A 17,036-nucleotide genomic window follows, 5' to 3' on the forward strand; every position below is an offset into this window, starting at 1 on the left:
AAAAAATCTTGGGTACAGTGCCCAGCCCATGCAAAAAGTGGATGGAGAAATGGAACCATGCAATATCAGGTAAAGCACGGTCAGCTCATGCACCCCCACTGGAAGTAGATACAAACGTATAAGGATGAAGATGTATATCATAAAGGGCAAGGTGCCGGTGGACAAAAATTGACCACACAAACAGCGGGGGGCAATGGGAGACCAGAGCTTACCTGAATAAACCGTGTGCAGAGAAACCCAGGGTGGCGCTACCCCAACGCGCGTTTCGGCGTGCCTTCGTCAGGGGGTCCACCCCCAGAAGAGACAGAAGACCCACCTGAAGACGTGTCCAATTTAGCGCCCAGAGAAAGATTAATGTCCCCGCCCAGGACAATCGGCAAGCCGTCCGCAAAGTCCTCCAACGCCGCAAAGGCCGCATTTGCAAACCCTTTCTGACCTGTATTGGGACAGTAAATGTTAGCAAGAATCAGCAATCTAGAGGCGATATTTACTTTCAAAAACAGATAGCGGCCCTGGCCATCCTGGGTAGAGTCCAGAATGGTACACGGGACATATTTGTGAATTGCTATGGCAACCCCCCTGGACTTATAGTCAGCATAAGTACTGTGAGCCCACGTGGAGAAATATCTATTTCTACAGGTGGGGACATGGCCCGTCTTAAAGTGTGTCTCTTGCAAAAAGGCGATTCCCACTCTCTGTTTGTGGAGGTTATATAAAACCTGGTTCCTCTTAACCGGTTCATTCAGGCCATTAACATTGTAAGAGCAAACCTTAATTGAAGACATAGCGCTGTAGAATAATAATCACAAAAGAGTATGGATACCACAGTTTGTGGGGTAGGAACAGCACACAAGGGAAGACAGGACATACCGGGGGAAGCACAAAACTAACAAGTAAAACATGTAAACCCATGAAATACAAGGCAATAGTAGAACATACAAGCAATGCTAAGAGGTGGACTAGAATGCCCAACCACTGCCCACAGAACCTAGGGAGAAGAGGAAGCCCCATTTGGCAAAGAAGGCCCCTCCCCACCATCCCCAGATGCAATATAACAAATAAACATCCAAGAATACGCTATTCAAATAGCACAAATACAAGTAGACATCCTGCTTCTGACATACGGTTGTTAACCTATAGAGCCTCATGATACCCCTGCTGAACACTATATAGGGAAATAGCAGACCCCCATATAAACATAATTTCAGTTCCCCATGAGTCCCCTGGCCCTGAGCGACTCTTCATGAGATAACATAACAAGGCAACCTGCCAACTGTAACCCCCTTCTAGAGGGGGGGCATTATCTGATTTTCTCCCGGGTGGCCGGATAATCAGCAATTACGCCACTAATGTGACCCCTAGACCAGCGGACCCATAGTCATGGTGTCTTCCTCTGTTTGGAGGTCCTAGGGGAAACCTCGGACCTCCGCTCCCTCTGAGGCAATGGCGCAGGCCTCGGAACTGCCGGCCACTCTGGCAATGTGACTTGGGGGAGTGAGAAGATCTCCAGGAACTTGGGGAGGTCCTCCGGGTCTCTGAACAACGCCGTTCTGCCGTCCTTCCTAGCATGCAGCTGGAATGGATAGCCCCATCGGTACAGGATTTATTTTTCTTTCAATAGGGTGAGTAAGGGCCTCACCGTCCTCCAGAGTTGTAAAGTGTGCCTGGAGAGATCCGGCAATATTTGAACAACAGACCCCCCTAGTTCTAGAGTGTCCGCCTGTATGGCCGCTCGTAAGATATCTTCCTTAATCCTGAAGAAGTGCACTCTGCAAACTATGTCCCTCGGTCTGGAAGCATCGTTAGACTTGGGACCCAGGGCCCTATGCAAACGGTCCAATTCCACCGGTAGAAACACAGAGTCCCCTAACAGGGAACCAAAGAAGGTTTGGATCGTCGCCTCCAATTCAGATATGTGGACAGACTCTGCCACCCCCCGGATCTGCAGGTTATTCCTGCAATGGCGGTTCTCAAGGTCATCTAGATGAGATAGCAGGTGGGTGATCAGCTGAGAGTGGGCCGAGAGTACCGTACGCTGGTCCTCCAGCTGGTCATGGAAGGCCTCCTGCGTCTTCTCAGAGGCTTCAATCCAGGCGCCCAGGTGCTTAATCTCCCCCTTGAGGGTCTCCATCTCAGAACGGTAAGTCCGCTCCAGCCTCTGAACCGACTGAGCCAGATCTTTCTTAGTGGGCAGTTGTCACGGCTGAGGATGGGGAAAACCCTCAGCCGTGCGATGCCAGAAAATGTTAAACGCTGCTTGGCCAGGACGACAGTATTAGGGAGCAGGTCACCTCCTATCGCGTCCCTAAACTGACCCTGACTCCTAATCATATGAGTCAACCCTGAAGGTGGAAGGACTCATACACCGGATGCCTTGGGGTCCCTGCTAGCCCTCAGGATTGCCCTGGAACAAGGAGCAGGGTAAGACGAACTGTTCTTCCTAGGCACGGAGGAACAGGAGTCTCACTAGCCAAGCTGCAAAGGGAAGAGGACATAAACGGCCTATGGATATGGCAGGAGGCTGAAAAGCACTTCCACACCTACCTGCCACAGACACACAGACTGGATCCCGTGCAATACAGCAAGTGTCCACACCCAAACACCAGTGGACACAGCACACACACAAACACACAGGAACCCAGATCCATAGGTGCATAACATCACAAGGAAAACATCAAGTGGACATCACATAAACTTAAGAATCACAATTAGTTTATGACCACAAGGGTGGCCCCCACTGGCAGATGTAAATACCAGGAGAGTGTCTCCAGCAAAGGATGGCTGAAGCACACCTCAGCTTCTGATCTCAAACTAGGCTTTATAGCCCAAAGTGGCCACACCCAAGCAGACACACCCAGTGCTTACAGCCTAGGAAGGGAATTAACCCTTCACATACCAGACAAGGGAAAACAGCAACTTAAAGGGGAAGTGAACACACAAACAACCCCGTGCACACCAAACAAGGAAAGTGCACACATACAAACCAAGTTGCCAAGTACAACCGCATGCACTTACAGCAAGCTGCCTAGCAACAGCTCAGGCTGTTATGCTGCAACAGTACAACATAACTTGTTGCCCGCGGCAACCACAAGTGAGGCAGCACACTAGCGGCCCTCACCTGTGGTTGAACACCTACATACAAACCGCAGGCAACAGCGTGCGGTTCAAGAGTCACGACCATGACCATGGCCGTGACAGCAGTGCTTGCAGATAAGAACAGAGGTCCCAATTCCCATCCGGGGCACTAGATGCCGGGCTCCTGGCCTCCTTATCGGAGGAAGGCGGGCTCGTGGTTCCGTCTGCCGCGGGGAGACTTCTCCCGGTCGCCATCTTAGGCGTCTGTGGAGGGCCCGTAGCGGTCGTCTGTGAGCCCAAAAACTTCTGAATACCGGAACCCTCCGACTGCTGGACCCCTTGGCTGTTTTGTGTCCCATTTAGACCTTTGGCAGGCAGGTAAACTCGTCAGAATAGCAAGAAATGTGGAGATGGCGGGAGAGCTTCACTTCCATGCATCCTACTCCACCATGAGCAAGCCATGCCCCCTCTGGTTCATCAGATTGTGAACTGCAGGAGGTTTTGTACCAATAAGGCCTCTTGCACACATGTATTTTCTTTCCGTGTCTATTTAGTTTTTTTTTGCGGACTGTATGCGGAAACATTCATTTCAATGGGTCCGCAAAAAAACTGTAAGTACTCCGTGTGCATTCCATTTCCGTATGTCCGTATTTCCGGTCCGCAAAAAAATAGAACATGTCCTATTATTTTCCGCATTATGGACAAGAATAGTAGTGTTTTATTAGGAGCCAGATGTTCCGTTCCGCAAAATACGGAAGGTACGCGGATGTCACCGCAAAATACATGAGCCCTAATAGGGGAACAATAAAAGATCTGCATTATATCCGTCTGAAAACTGCCTTCATTAACACATTAACCCATTAATGACCAGGAAATATAAAAAAAAAAATCATTTTCATTTTTTACTCCCAGCCTTCCCAAAGCTATAACTTTTTTATTTTTACATTCACATAGCCGTACGAGGGATTGTTTTTTGCGGGACAAGTTGTACAATTTATGGTTGCATTCAATGTAGTGGGAGGCAGGAATGGGAGGCAGGAAAAAAAAATTCCAATGGGGGTGGAATTATTAAAAAACTGAATTCCACCACAGTTTTATGGGTTTTGTTTTTACAGTGTTTCCTATGCAACAAAACTGGCCTGTTACTTTCATTCTATGGGTCAGTACAATTACAATGATACCCCACATGTATGCGTTTTCTTGTGTTTTAATTAGGGATGAGCGAATCGTCTTCGGATGAAACATCCAAAGTCGATTCGCATAAAACTTTGTTTGAATACTGTATGGTGCGAGCGCAGTGTACAGTATTAGAATGTATTGGCTCCTATGAGCCGAAATTATCATTACCACTTGGAACCGAACCCGAGTTTGGGAAATGTTTTTTTACAGTAGAAATTGATTTTTGAAGTTATTATGCTAAGTCTCGCAAGAGGAGCCAATATATTCTAATACTGTACAGAATTCAAACAAAGTTTTATGCAAATCGACTTCGGATGTTTTAATACAATTTTTTTTTTTAAACTTTGGAAAAAATATTTTTTTCTTTGCATCACCATATTCTTACCCCTATAACTTTTTTATTTTGATGTGTACGGAGCTGTGTGAGGGCTCATTTTTTTTAGAGTGAGCTTTACTTTTCATTTTGTGGTGTCTATAACTTTATCACTTTTCATTCAATTTTTTGTGGTTCATCGGGTAATTGGCGGTACATTTACACCGCCAGATAATCGCTAACAAGCATTCCTATGCATGCTCATTAGCGATTATTTGTTGGATTATCAGCGCATGCAAAAGGGCCCTTTACTTTCTTCTTTCTTCTCTGGTGAAAAAACATATGGTAACTGCCAAGGCTATCCATTAGCTACCTTATGCACTATGATAATAGTGAGCGTGATATTACCTTATTGTTTACCAAGGTCACAGCATAATGTACATCCATAAAAAGTTATGAGAAAAATCCTCCCCATTCTCCAGCATTTAATATTGGTTCCACTTTAAGATACTATAACTAATGTGAGCCATCACTTTTTTTTTTTTTTTTTTTTTTTTTTTTATAAATAAAGATAACTAGAAGCCACTGGAGAACTCATCACTATTACCTTTTACCAGGTTTTCTGAAGAGTTTAGAAGTTCAAGGACAAGACTATAATTTTATGCAGCTTGTAAGTTGTCTTATCATTATTATGGGTATGCATTTTTCTGCTAACGCAATGGGTTCATGTGAGATTAATATTGGACTAGAAAAAGGGGAGTGAACTATGAGCTCTGGACTTTGCCCTAGCTGCTGACGCTAGGAATCAGAGAGGAAGAAAGAGTGGAGCAGAATCGAGAGGGGAGAGGCTAAAAGTATACGTTAACAGAAATCAAAGGATAAGGGCATAAGAAATAGCACAATTCAGGTGAAAATAATTTCAAAATTACCAGTGAGGTTTAGACAACTCAAGAGAACTCTCCATGGACACTCCACTGCAACCAGCGGATAAGAATTTGCCATCTGCTTCTGCTGAGTAAGTGACTTTATGTATTGCTAAGCCATGTACTTCTTCCTGTGTTTTGTTAGTCATGTGCCTGAAGGTATATGACTTTTTATAAAAAAATAAAACAAATAACTGTATGCCTTGATTTTATAGATGAAACGTATATATTACCATGATAAAAATGTAACTATTTACAAGTCTAATTTTTGAATTGCCTGCGCGTTTAATACTGAACCTGGTAATGTAAATGTACTGTATAAGAAAGTCATTACAGTTACAACATTTCTCAAAACCAGAAGAATACGGCCTTGTTCACATCTGCAATAGAGGCTCCATTTGGAACGGAAATCTAACAGATCATATTGTAGTGAATGGGGTCTGTTAGGCTCCGTTCCTGTCAGTTATGTGCCTGATCCAGCACTTCCATTATTTGCATTATTCTGCTCCTATAATGGAGCACAACAATAGAAATCATTGGCACCAGTGACAGCCATACCACTGCTATCCATTCTGTGTCCTGAGTTCGTCTAAAAATGATCTATATTGAGAATTTTTGGAGCCGTCCTAGATGTTGATATTGATGGTCTATCATCAGGGTAGCTGAATATCTCCACATTTAACTAGACCTTGCGGTTACCATAAGAAATGATTTCATATGGAGTTCATTTGCATAATCTTCTAAGCGCATTACTAACCATATATAATGAAGACCTGCTTGATTTGGGTGTGAGCTTTGAGTACATACTGACTAGCTAATAGTTGAAAGAGAAATTGGATAACTGTGGTATTAAGAATTGCTGATAAATACTTTATGAGGCTGGGTCTACACAGCAACGCGCAACATCCCATGCAATGTATTTTAATGGAGTCACAATGCGACACCACTGAAATATATTACGTGAAATATCACGCAATAAATGTTGCCGTGTAGCCCTAGCCTTATATAGTCAATACATCATTTTTTTTATATATAGTACGAAAGTATACAGCCCTGACCCTCTTATTCTAGAAGCAGATATGTTTTTAAAATTAAAAGTGGCAAGTCATTTCTTACATATTCCTTTAACCCCTTAAGGTCTGGGCTCATTTTCACCTTAAGGACCAGGCCATTGTTTGCAAATCTGACCAAATCTGTCACTTTATGTGTGAATAACTTTAAAACGCTTGTACTGATCCAGGCCATTCTGAGATTTTTTTTTGTCACATATTGTATTTCATGACACTGGTAAAATGGATTAAAAAAAAATATTTTATTTAAAAAAAAAATAATAATTTACCAAAGATTTGAAAAAAAATTAAAATTTCCAAGTTTCAATTTCTCTACTTCTATAATACATAGTAATACCTCCAAATATAGTTATTACTTTACATTCCCCATATGTCTACTTCATGTTTTGATCATTTTGGGATTGCCATTTTATTTTTTGGGGATGTTACAAGGCTTAGAAGTAAATCTTGACATTTTTCAGAAATTTTCAAAAACACACTTTTTAAGGACCAAGTCTGGTCTGAAGTCACTTTGCGAGGCTTACATAATAGAAACCACCCAATAATGACCCCATTCTAGAAACTACACCCCTCAAGGTTTTCAAAACAGATTTTACAAACATTTAGGTGTTCCACAAGAGTTAATGGCAAATGGAGATAAAGTTTCAGAATTTTGATTTTTGGGCAAATCTTCCATTTTAACCAGCTCAGGACCGCCGCACGCAGGATTGCGTCCTGGCGGCGGCCCTGTTGTTCCTCCTAGACTCGCCGATGCGTCTTCTTGCGAGACGCGAGATTTTGGGCAGAACCAGCCCGCACATGCGCAGTGCGGGCCGGGAATCGTTACATCAGAAGTTCGTCACCAGCCTGCCAGCCAATGATCAGCGCTGGCAGGTTGGTGACTTTTAAAAAATCGAATCAGAAGCCATTTAACACCTTATATTTATTAATATAAGGTGTTAAATGGCTTCTGTGCTCCTCTGCTGGTCCTTTTCGTCGGTTTGTCCCAGCAGAGGAGCACACATCAGTGAGTACACCAAACACTACACTTAGCCCCCAGATCACCCCCCATCACCCCAATTAACCCCTTGATCACCCCTGTCAATCACTAGTGAAAGGGAAAAAAGTGATCAGTGTAAACTGTCACTTTTTTTTTTCACTAGTATTGACGGTTAGGTTTTAGGTTAGTTTAGGCCCCTTTTTTAAGTAGTTAACGTCGGTTAGCGCCCAGCCCACCGCACCGCAGTCACTGATTCGCTGATTAGCGTATCGTTAATCAGCATTGGTACTTTTAAAGTATCTGTAAGTGATCAGAACTGATCACAGTCAGATCTATAATAGTATTAGTATCACCTTAGTTCGCCCTCCACCCAAAACCAGTGTTTGCCCGATCAGGCCTGATCAGTCGCCCACACGTGCGTTCATCCACGCCCGCCCGGCCGCAGTGACAACATTTTGAATTTTTTTTTATCACTGCACAATCACTTTACAAGCGCTGTGGCGATAAAAAAATCTGTTTTGATATTTTTTATCAATCGCAGCGGCTTCAGGTACTTCGCTAGCCTCCCATTTGTAAGACAGGCTTGCTTTTTTTCTTGGGTAGTCTCAGGGAATACCCCTAAATTTAGTTGACCAAATGGCAAGTAAAGGGTTTTCTTCTGAAGAGGCCTACAGGCTTCTGACCCAGTCGGATGAGGAATGGGAACCCTCATCTGACGAATCCAGCGGGTCAGAATACGAACCTGTAGAAAGCAGTGGCAGTCTGACCCAAAGTTCGGATGATGAGGTTGAGGTCCCCGATACCACCAGGCGTACCCGGCCCCCTGTTGCTAGAACACAGGTTGCGCAGAATCCGCTTCAAGGGCAGCAGAGTGGGGCTGGCGCTGTCGGATTAGGTGGTGAGGCATACACCAGCAGCGGAGCCCATCCTGGACCTAGTACCAGCACTGCCGTAGAACATGGTAAAGTGGCGAGCACCAGAAGGGCAGTTGAAGCTGGTATGGTGGCACGTGCCTTAGTTCCCCCGTTGCAGCCACCGCACAGACAGGCCCGTAGAGCCCCTAGAGTCCCTGAGGTGCTGGCAAACCCTGATTGGCAGCCCCCAACTTCACCCACACCAGTAGTTCCCCCTTTCACCGCCCAGTCTGGAGTTCGGGTTGAGACAGCTCAGATCGGATCGGCACAGTTTTTTTTTAGCTCTTCTTGACTGCGGAGCTCTTGGACTTAGTCGTGGCAGAAACAAATCGGTATGCCACTCAATTTTTAGCCGCCAACCCGGGAAGCTTTTATGCCCAGTCTTTCCGGTGGAAACCCGTCCAAGTTTCCGAATTTAAAACTTTTCTGGGCCTTCTCCTCAACATGGGCCTCACAAAAAAGCATGGATTGCGGTCATATTGGTCCACGAACCCAATTCATCACATGCCCATGTTCTCTGCTGCCATGTCCAGGACACGATTTGAGACCATCCTGCGTTTCCTGCACTTTAGTGAAAACAGCACACAACGGCTTCACAAAATTCAGCCCCTCATAGACCACTTTAACACCAAATTTGCAGATTTGTATACCCCTGAGCAAAACATCTGCATAGACGAGTCCCTTATACATTTTACCGGGCACCTTGGCTTCAAACAATACATCCCAAGCAAGCTCGCCCGGTATGGGGTCAAATTGTATAAGCTCTGTGAAAGGGCCACAGGCTATACGCACAAATTTCGAGTCTATGGGGTTAAAGATCAGACCCCGGAGCCGGTCGGTTGCCCTGACTACCTGGGGAGCAGTGGGAAGACAGTCTGGGACTTGGTGTCACCCTTATTTGGCAAGGGGTACCATCTTTATTGTGACAATTTTTACACAAGTGTGCCCCTCTTCAGGCATTTGTTTTTAGAACAGATTGGCTGCTGTGGCACCGCGCAACCTAGTCGCTGGGGCTTCCCCCAACAGCTCGTTACTACCCGTCTTGCAAGGGGGGAGAGGGCTGCCTTGTGTAACGAAGAACTGCTCGCGGTGAAATGGAGAGACAAGCGTGACGTTTACATGCTCTCCTCCATTCACGCAGACACGACAATCGAAATTGAACGAGCAACTGGAGTCATTGAAAAGCCCCTCTGTGTCCACAACTATAATTCGCTCATGGGAGGGGTGGACTTCAATGACCAGATGTTGGCTCCCTATTTACTTTCCCGCAGGACCAGACGCTGGTATAAGAAGGTGTCTGTATATTTAATTCAATTGGCACTGTATAATAGTTTTGTTCTCTACAGTAAGTCTGGGAGAACAAGATCCTTCCTCAAATTTCAGGAAGAGATCATCGAGAACCTCCTGTATCCAGGAGGTTCCGTGGCCCCAACCACCAGTGTAGTGAGCCGTCTACACGAGCGACATTTCCCCAATGTCGTTGCTGGTACCTCAAACCAACTGCCACCTCGAAAAAAAATTCAGGAGTGGAATAAGGCGTGAAACCCGCTATTTCTGTCCTGACTGCCCTGCCCTGTGCTTAGGGGAGTGTTTCCGGAAGTACCACACACAGGTACACTATTAGCATAAAGATTGCGTCACACAGGACAGGCACACAGGGCTCTTAGGGCCCTTTCACTCACAGCTGCTGCAAATCTCTCCTTTCACCTGGGACAAAGTGCATAATGTACTTTGCCACATCTCTGGGCGATTTTCGCTTTGCACATTGTCCCATGGGGAAGGAGAGGTTTGTCCTATAAAGGTAAAAAAAAAAAAGCAATCACCGGTAAGCAAAAAAGTTAATGTTCTGTTCCAAAAATTCAATAAATTTTATAAAAGTTAATGTTCTGTTCAAATGTTATATAACGTTAATGTTAGTAAATGTATTGAGTTGCGGCCTGTTTTTTTTTTTTACCTTCTAGGTGGACCAACCGATGAACCAGCTGCAGCACTGATGTGCATTCTGACAGAAGCATTGCGCTGCTGCCAGATTACACAAAAGTCGGTGTATGCGGCGCTGCAAGACGAGACTTCTCCTCTGCAGTAAAAAAGATAAGTTTGCCAAGGCTTATCAGCTGAGGGGCGGTGTTCATATGCTTTGGCAAACACTTTGTATATAAAAAATAAATAAAAAATAAATCCCGGCAATGACTTATTCATCCACATCGATTGATGTGAATGGAGAAATCCAAGAAAACCAAGCACTCCACTTGACACCGTACGCACTGCAGACCCCACGAACCGCCGCAGCTTGGTTGGGGTCTCACCGTCCTCCACCCACGCTGGACCCAAGACCGGGCTTCAGCTTCCAGTGGGTGAACCTCTCTTACATCCAGAGAGCAGGAACCATGAACAAGCTCTTACAAGAGCTTATACTCAGGGGAGTATTGTTATATAGCAATTCCCATAAGTGTAGTTATCGCATTCCCCAAACATGAGCCAAAACTTCATGAAGGTATAAAGCAGCTTCTTTATTTTAACACACAAGCATTTTATACACATCTTCCAACAAGGTTACCACCCACAGGGTTTTGTAAAAACAACCAATAACCAAGTACAATACACTCAGACACTCCCACACAAAATCCTCCCCTCTGCCTGTGATAGAATTACCTCACACTGGGTTGATGCAATCATCACAGGCAGGCGAATACACAATATCCTCTGTCCTGGAGACAACTGAGAAGTAATTCAATTATCTCTCAGGACAAAGGACATCGCCAATACACACAGAGAGACAATGGAACAGATCTCCCTACTCAACAATGTCCCACCCTTTTCAATACACATAGACATTTAACATCCCAAAATGGCACAAATTAGACCAGGGGTTCAAGTTAGTCCAAGTCCTTTGTGAACAACGGAGGCCTGGCTGATGAGAGGGCCCATAATCCTGGGGCAAGAGGCTAGTAGCCAGCCCACTCCAAAACCCAGTGGCGAGGTTGGTTTCGCCACAGGCGGAGCTCCTATGTCCTGGCAGACGCCTTTCCCCTCCTTTTTTTTCCATCCACATTGATTGATGCGAATGAAGAAATCTGTGCCGTTCATTTTTTCTTTCAGCCCAGAGGCTGAACGGAAAAAAATATATCTCATTACCTGTATGCTCAATATAAGGAGAATAGCATAAACTCCTAATGCTGGCCATACATGTAATGATTGCGGAGACCCTCAAATGCCAGGGCAGTAGAAACACCCCACAAATGACCCCATTTTGAAAAGAACTTTTTGTCCTAAGTTTGTCCTAAGTTAGCGGAAATGGAGACTTTGTGAGAAAAAAAAAAAAAAAAAAAAATTTCCGCTAACGTGTGCCCCCCAAAAAAAATCTTCAATGAACTCGCCGTGCCCCTCATAGAATACCTTGGGGTGTCTTCTTTCCAAAATGGGGTCACATGTGGGGTATTTATAATGTCCTGGCATTTTAGGGGCCCTAAAGCGTGAGAAGAAGTCTGGAATCCAAATGTCTAAAAATGCCCTCCTAAAATGAATTTGGGCCCCTTTGCGCACCTAGGCTGCAAAAAAGTGTCACATGTGGTATCGCCGTACTCAGGAGAAGTTGGGCAATGTGTTTTGGGGTTTCTTTTTACATATACCCATGCTGGGTGAGAGAAATATCTCTCTAAAATGACAACTTAGTACAAAAAAATGGGAAAAGTTGACTTTTAGAGAGATATTTCTCTCACCCAGCATGGGTATATGTAAAAATACACCCCAAAACACATTGCCCTACTTCTTCTGAGTACGGCGATACCACAAGTGTGACACTTTTTTGCAGCCTAGGTGGGCAAAGGGGCCCAAATTCTAAAGAGCACCTTTAGGATTTCACAGGGCATTTTCTACACATTTGGATTTCAAACTACTTCTCACGCATTAGGGCCCCTAAAATGCCAGGGCAGTATAAATACCCCACAAGTGACCCCATTTTGGAAAGAAGACACCCCAAGGTGACACCCCAAGGCGAGTTCATGTAAAAAAAAAAATTTTTGTCACAAGTTAGTGGAATATGAGACTTTGTAAGAAAAGAAAAAAATAATCATTTTCCGCTGACTTGTGCCCAAAAAAAAAAAATTCTAGAAACTTGCCATGCCCCTCACGGAATACCTTGGGGTGTCTTCTTTCCAAAATGGGGTCACATGTGGGGTATTTATACTGCCCTGGCATTTTAGGGGCCCTAATGCGTGAGAAGTAGTTTGAAATCCAAATGTGTAAAAAATGCCCTGTGAAATCCTAAAGGTGCTCCACCTAGGCTGCAAAAAAGTGTCACACTTGTGGTATCTCCGTACTCAGGAGAAGTTGGGCAATGTGTTTTGGGGTATCTTTTTACATATACCCATGATGGGTGAGAGAAATATCTCTGTCAAATGACAACTTTGTATTTTAAGAAAATGGGAAAAGTTGTCTTTTAGAGAGATATTTCTCTCACCAACTTGTGACAAAAAAATAAAAACTTCTATGAACTCACTATGCCCATCCGCGAATACCTTAGGGTGTCTATACTTTCCGAAATGGGGTCATTTGTGGGGTGTTTCTACTGTCTGGGCATTGTAGAACCTCAGGAAACATGACAGGTGCTCAGAAAGTCAGAGCTGCTTCAAAATGCGGAAATTCTCATTTTTATACTATAGTTTGTAAATGCTATAACTTTTGCGCAAACCAATAAATATACACTTATTGCATATTTTTTCATCAAAGACACGAAGAACAATAAATTTAGAGAAAATTTTATATAGAAATGTAGTTTTATTTGAAAAATTTTACAACTGAAAGTGAAAAATGTGATTTTTTTTGCAAAAAAATTGGCAAATTTCAATTAATAACCAAAAAAGTAAAAATGAAGCAGCAATGAAATACCACCAAATGAAAGCTCTATTAGTGAGAAGAAAAGGAGGTAAAATTAATTTGGGTGGTAAGTTGTATGACCGAGCAATAACCCATGAAAGTAGTGTAGTGCAGAATTGTAAAAAGTGGTCTGGTCATTAAGGGGGTTTAAGCTAGGGGAGCTGGTTAATCAATTTTTTCCAGTCAAAAAGCAAGGGTTAACAGCCAAACAAAACTCAATATTTATGGCCCTGATTCTGTAGTTTACAGAAACACCCCATATGTGGTCATAAAGTTCTGTATGGGCACACGGCAGGGCGCAGAAGGAAAGGAATGACATACGGTTTTTGGAAGGCAGATTTTGCTGGACTGTTTTTTTTTCATACCATGTCCCATTTGAAGCCCCCCTGATGCACCCCTAGAGTAGAAACTCCCAAAAAGTTACCCCATTTTGGAAACGGGATAGAGTGGCAGTTTTGTTGGTACTATTTTAGGGTACGTATGATTTTTGGTTGCTCTATATTAAATTTTTTGTGAGGCAAGGTAACAAGAAATAGCTGTTTTGGCACCGCTTTTATTTTTTTGTTTTTTACAACATTCATCTGACAGGTTAGATCATGTGGTATTTTTATATAGCAGGTTATTATGAAAGCGGCAATACCTAATATGTCTCCTTTTTTTATTTATGTACGTTTTACACAATAATTTTATTTTTTAAACAAAAAAAATCATGTTTTAGTGTCTCCATAGTCCAAGAGCCATAATTTTTTCAGTTTTTGGGTTATTATCTTGGGTAGGGTATGGTTTTTGCGGGATGAGATGACTGTTTGATTGGCACTATTTTGGGGTGCGTATGACTTTTTGATCGCTTGCTATTACACTTTTTGTGATGTAAGGTGACAAAAAATGGCTCACCTGAGGGGTTAGGTCATGTGATATTTTTAGAAAGCAGGTTATTGTGGAACGCGGCGATACCTAATATGTGCAGTGAATTTAAAAAAAAAAATATTTTTAATCAGTGATAAATGTGTTTTTTTATTTTTACTTTTTTCACTTTTTTTTTTTTTTACATTTTTTGGACCCAGACACACTTGGTTCTTGAAGATCCAGTGGGTCTGATGTCTGTACAATACAGTACAGTACATTATATAGTGTACTGTACTGTATTTTCTCTTTACACTTAGTCTGATCAGACTTCATCCTTTAGCAAAGTCTGATCAGCACCATGGACAGCCTGTGAAGGCGCCCGGTTGCCATGGTAACCATCACTCGTTGCCACAACAAAGCAGCGGGTGATAGGGAAGGAGGGGGGCATGCTCCCTCTGTGATCCCATCAAGAATCGGGGGCTGAAAAGGCACAGCAGCCCCTGATGGGAGAGGGAAGGAACTCCCTCCCTGTTAACTCCTTCCATACAGCGGTCCCTACGGACCACGGCATGGAAGGGGTTAAACGGCTGACATCATAGCACAGATGTCAGCCATTTCAAGCAGAGTGTCAGCAATGTGCTGACACTGCTTGCTAACCACTCGGCCATCCTGGAAATGAGAGGGGGCGGGCGGGATGATCGCTCGCCCGCCCCCCCAGCACCACCACAGCACCGCCCGGGGGGGGTTAAAAATGAAAATTTAGGTCATTTTGAAGTTTCTGATCCCCGTAGTCACGGACGTGGGGATCAGAAACTTCTGAAAGTGCTGCAAACTGCAGGTCTGAATTGATCTGCGGTTTGCAGCGATTGCCAATACGGGGGGTCACAGGACCCCCCTCAGCATTGTCCCAGGGTGCCTGCTGATTGATTTCAGCAGGCATCCAGTTCCAATCACTGCCCGCTGCGCGGTGGTGATCAGAAATACACAGGGCGTACAGGTAAGCCCTGTGTTCTTAAGTACCAGGACATCAGGGTGTATCTGTACGCCCTGTGTCCTTAAGAGGTTAATCAAATGTGGTTTGCTTCTGTCACATGACAAATTATGACACATACATGAGAAAAAGGCACAGCTTAGTCTGTGAACAAACCTGACTAGTAATGATCGAAACATTCCTATTTATGTTCTCTGCACAGGAAACAAAGTGGGTATTTTGGCCCCTTATGTACCGAGCCCATTTTTTGTTTAGCATTTTCATTTTTTCCTCCCCATGTTCCAATACCCATAACTTTTTTAACTTTCCATTCATATAGCCATATGAGGGCTTATTTTTTACAGGATAAGTTGTATTTTGTTAAGGGCACCATTTAATTTATCATGCCTGTCATTGGAAAATGGGAAAAATAAATCTTTGTGGGGTTAAATTGGAAAAAAACCACAATTCTGCCAAGATGGTTGGGGGTTTGTCATTATGGCGTACACTGTGCGCTAAAACTGACATGACATACTTATTATGCGGCTCAATATGAATACAGTGATACCAAACTTGTATTGTTTTTTTTACTACTTTAGAAAAAATAAAAGCCTTTAAAAAAATAAAAAATTTTCTTTGCATCGCTATTTTCTGTCCACAGAGCTGTATGAGGGCTTGTTTTTTTGCGGGAGGAGCTGTAGTTTTTACTGGTACAATTTTTGTGGTACATACGTCTTTTTGATCACGAATCATTTTTTTGGAGGGGAAAAGGTGACTAAAAATGGCAAATCGGGTGGTTTTCACTGCACAGGAAAAAAAAAAATGTTTTAATAGTTCAGACTTTTTCAGACGCAGTGATACCTGATATGTTTATTTTTTTTTTGTTTATGTATTTATATATGTAAAATTGGGAAAGGTACCAGTACGTTCCGGTTGCTGAATGGGTTAAAGGTCACTTTGCATAAAAAATTAGATGTAAACTAAAGTCTCTGAAATGGTATGGTTTCATGTCTTCTTGAAACAGTGGAATTGAATCTTTTAAAGGGAACCCTTCCGGTCCATTATGTTGCACTCTTTTGGCGGTACCATAAAGTAGTTTAGACGCTCTGATTCCAGAGGTCTGTCACTCAGTGGCGTAGCTATAGGGAAAGCAGGGCAAGCGGCTGGGGCCTGCCCAGGATATGGACTTAAAGATTTTATTGTCAGGGCCCCTTCAAAAGTATTATATAACAGTGACTATAAACTGTGAAACTGTAGGAAATGGACAGGTGGGTCTTTCTGGATCCGTGAATGCCGGAAGCCGGATGACCCCATTGTGGGGACAGACAGAGATCTGGATGCGACCCAGCAAATATGCTAAGAATCGGCTGGACGAAGACCGCTGGGCTCCAGTTGAAACCAATATATAGGAGAAAATCCAGCAAATGTTGAAACAAACCTTCTCTTTATTTGCCATTGAAAAAGTAATAAAAAGCATAGTAACATAGTAACATAGTACATAAGGCCGAAAAAAGACATTTGTCCATCCAGTTTGGCCTGTTATCCCGCAAGTTGATCCAGAGGAAGGCAAAAAAGAACAAAAAAACCCTGTGAGGTAGAAGCCAATTTTCCCCACTTTAGATTCGACTCCAATCAGGCAATCAGAATAACTCCCTGGATCAACAACCCCTCTATAGTAGCTATAGCCTGTAATATTATTACGCTCCAGAAATACATCCAGGCCCCTCTTGAATTCCTTTATTGTACTCACCATCACCACCACCTCAGGCAGAGAGTTCCATAGTCTCACTGCTCTTACCGTAAAGAATCCTTTTCTATGTTTGTGTACAAACCTTCTTTCCTCCAGACGCAGAGGATGTCCCCTCATCACAGTCACAGTCCTGGGGATAAAT

The 17,036-nt window shown here is 43.5% G+C and overlaps 1 protein-coding gene across 1 annotated transcript in view; it reads left to right on the forward strand.

Moving 5' to 3' along the window:
* The first annotated feature begins 5,401 nt into the window (after positions 1-5,401).
* LOC122946029 (GRAM domain-containing protein 2B-like) overlaps positions 5,402-17,036 on the forward strand; it is a 60,633-nt gene continuing 48,998 nt past the window's right edge. The window contains exon 1 of the mRNA XM_044305320.1: positions 5,402-5,582. Within this exon, the coding sequence (XP_044161255.1) occupies positions 5,530-5,582 (53 nt within the window). The 5' untranslated portion in view covers positions 5,402-5,529. The remainder of the gene's footprint in view (positions 5,583-17,036) is intronic.

This window comes from Bufo gargarizans, chromosome 1, assembly GCF_014858855.1.
Source record: "Bufo gargarizans isolate SCDJY-AF-19 chromosome 1, ASM1485885v1, whole genome shotgun sequence".
Taxonomy (NCBI): Eukaryota; Metazoa; Chordata; class Amphibia; order Anura; family Bufonidae; genus Bufo; species Bufo gargarizans.